The 1,278-nt window shown below is 24.7% G+C and overlaps 1 protein-coding gene across 1 annotated transcript; it reads right to left on the bottom strand.

Moving 5' to 3' along the window:
• Window positions 1-71: 71 nt before the first annotated feature.
• On the bottom strand, window positions 72-581 carry ENU1_001580 (Ran GTPase-activating protein, putative; the record flags this gene model as incomplete). Its single annotated transcript, XM_008856438.1, has 1 exon — window positions 72-581. The coding sequence occupies one exon, from the start codon at window positions 579-581 to the stop codon at window positions 72-74; it is 510 nt and encodes a 169-aa protein (XP_008854660.1).
• Window positions 582-1,278: the final 697 nt, after the last annotated feature.

Here is a 1,278-nt window from a genome sequence, read left to right as displayed (position 1 = left end):
TTAACTTATTCTTTTTCTCTCTTCTTTTATGATTTATTTGTTAAAGTGAATAAAATAAAAATCAATTAAATTCAATCCTTTTTGTTAAAGACTTCTTCCATTTCCTTTTGAGCAGCTTGGAAAGCTTCTTTAAATTGTTTACAAATTTCAGCAGTATTAAATCTGAAAGTGAAAAGCATTTGACAAGGTGTCTCTTGAGCAAAATCCTTTCCAACAGCATACATAATGCATTTGTCATTAGTTGGAACATCTTTTAAAACAACTTTAGGATGACAAAAATGGTCACATGCAAGTTTAAGGATTTGATCTCTGATAAGAATAACACGACTGTATTGAGTTTTTGGATGTCGAAGAATTTTAATATCACCTCTTCCTCTTTCTTTCCATTCTTTTGCGTCAGCATCATATCTCATACAAAGAGCACGTGCTTCAAATTTTGTTTCTTCTTCAGACTTTGGCTGAGCAATTTCCTTTAATTGAACTACTGGTTCAAAATGAATATCAGCTTCAGCTTCTGGATCATCTAAAGTTGAAGTAGTATTTAATGTGATTGGGTTTTTATCAGCTTCAGTTGCAGACATGTTTAGATTGTATTTTAGTTTCTTCATTCAAATTAAATAGAAAACCCTTTCTAGGGCCCTACTTGAACTTAAAACCAATTTTCTGTTATTTAAAAAAGTTTTAGAAATAACAAATAAAAAAATTGATGATAAAGATGATATTTCTCGTCAAAATATTCACTTATTAAAAGAAGTGTCTGAATAATTATTATTTACAAAGGAATTTTAGAGTAAAATAAGTTATTTCAATTCTTTGATTTATCATAAGGTATTAATAAAAAGAACATTATATTAAGAATAACTATTATTATTAATGAAGTATTTTTCATAAAACTAATACTTTAGTTGTTTTATTATAAAGCAATTTTCATATTTAACATCACTTTTATTTAATTAAAAAATATTTTGTTTGTTTGAACCAATTGTTGTTATTTATAATTTTTCAAATTAAAAAGGGATAAAATATTATATTGAAAAAGTAAAATAAGTTTTATAACTTTTTGAAGAGAATGTTATTAAATGACTTACACAACTTAAGAATTATTAAAGCATAATGACAAATTTTGAAAAGGAAATGACTAAATAATAACACTTTAGTTATAAAATAAATAGATGTTATTCTTTTCCTTTTCATAACACAAATGTATTTTCATGATTTTTATGATATTTTTAACAAAGATGAATAAAAAAACTCTTGGATACTCTTTCAGAATAATTG

Source organism: Entamoeba nuttalli (assembly GCF_000257125.1).
Source record: "Entamoeba nuttalli P19 unplaced genomic scaffold asmbl_1904, whole genome shotgun sequence".
In the NCBI taxonomy this organism is placed as follows: Eukaryota; Evosea; order Mastigamoebida; family Endamoebidae; genus Entamoeba; species Entamoeba nuttalli.
The sequence above is the reverse complement of the archived record's forward strand: the minus strand, read 5'-3'. Positions and strand labels throughout refer to the sequence as shown.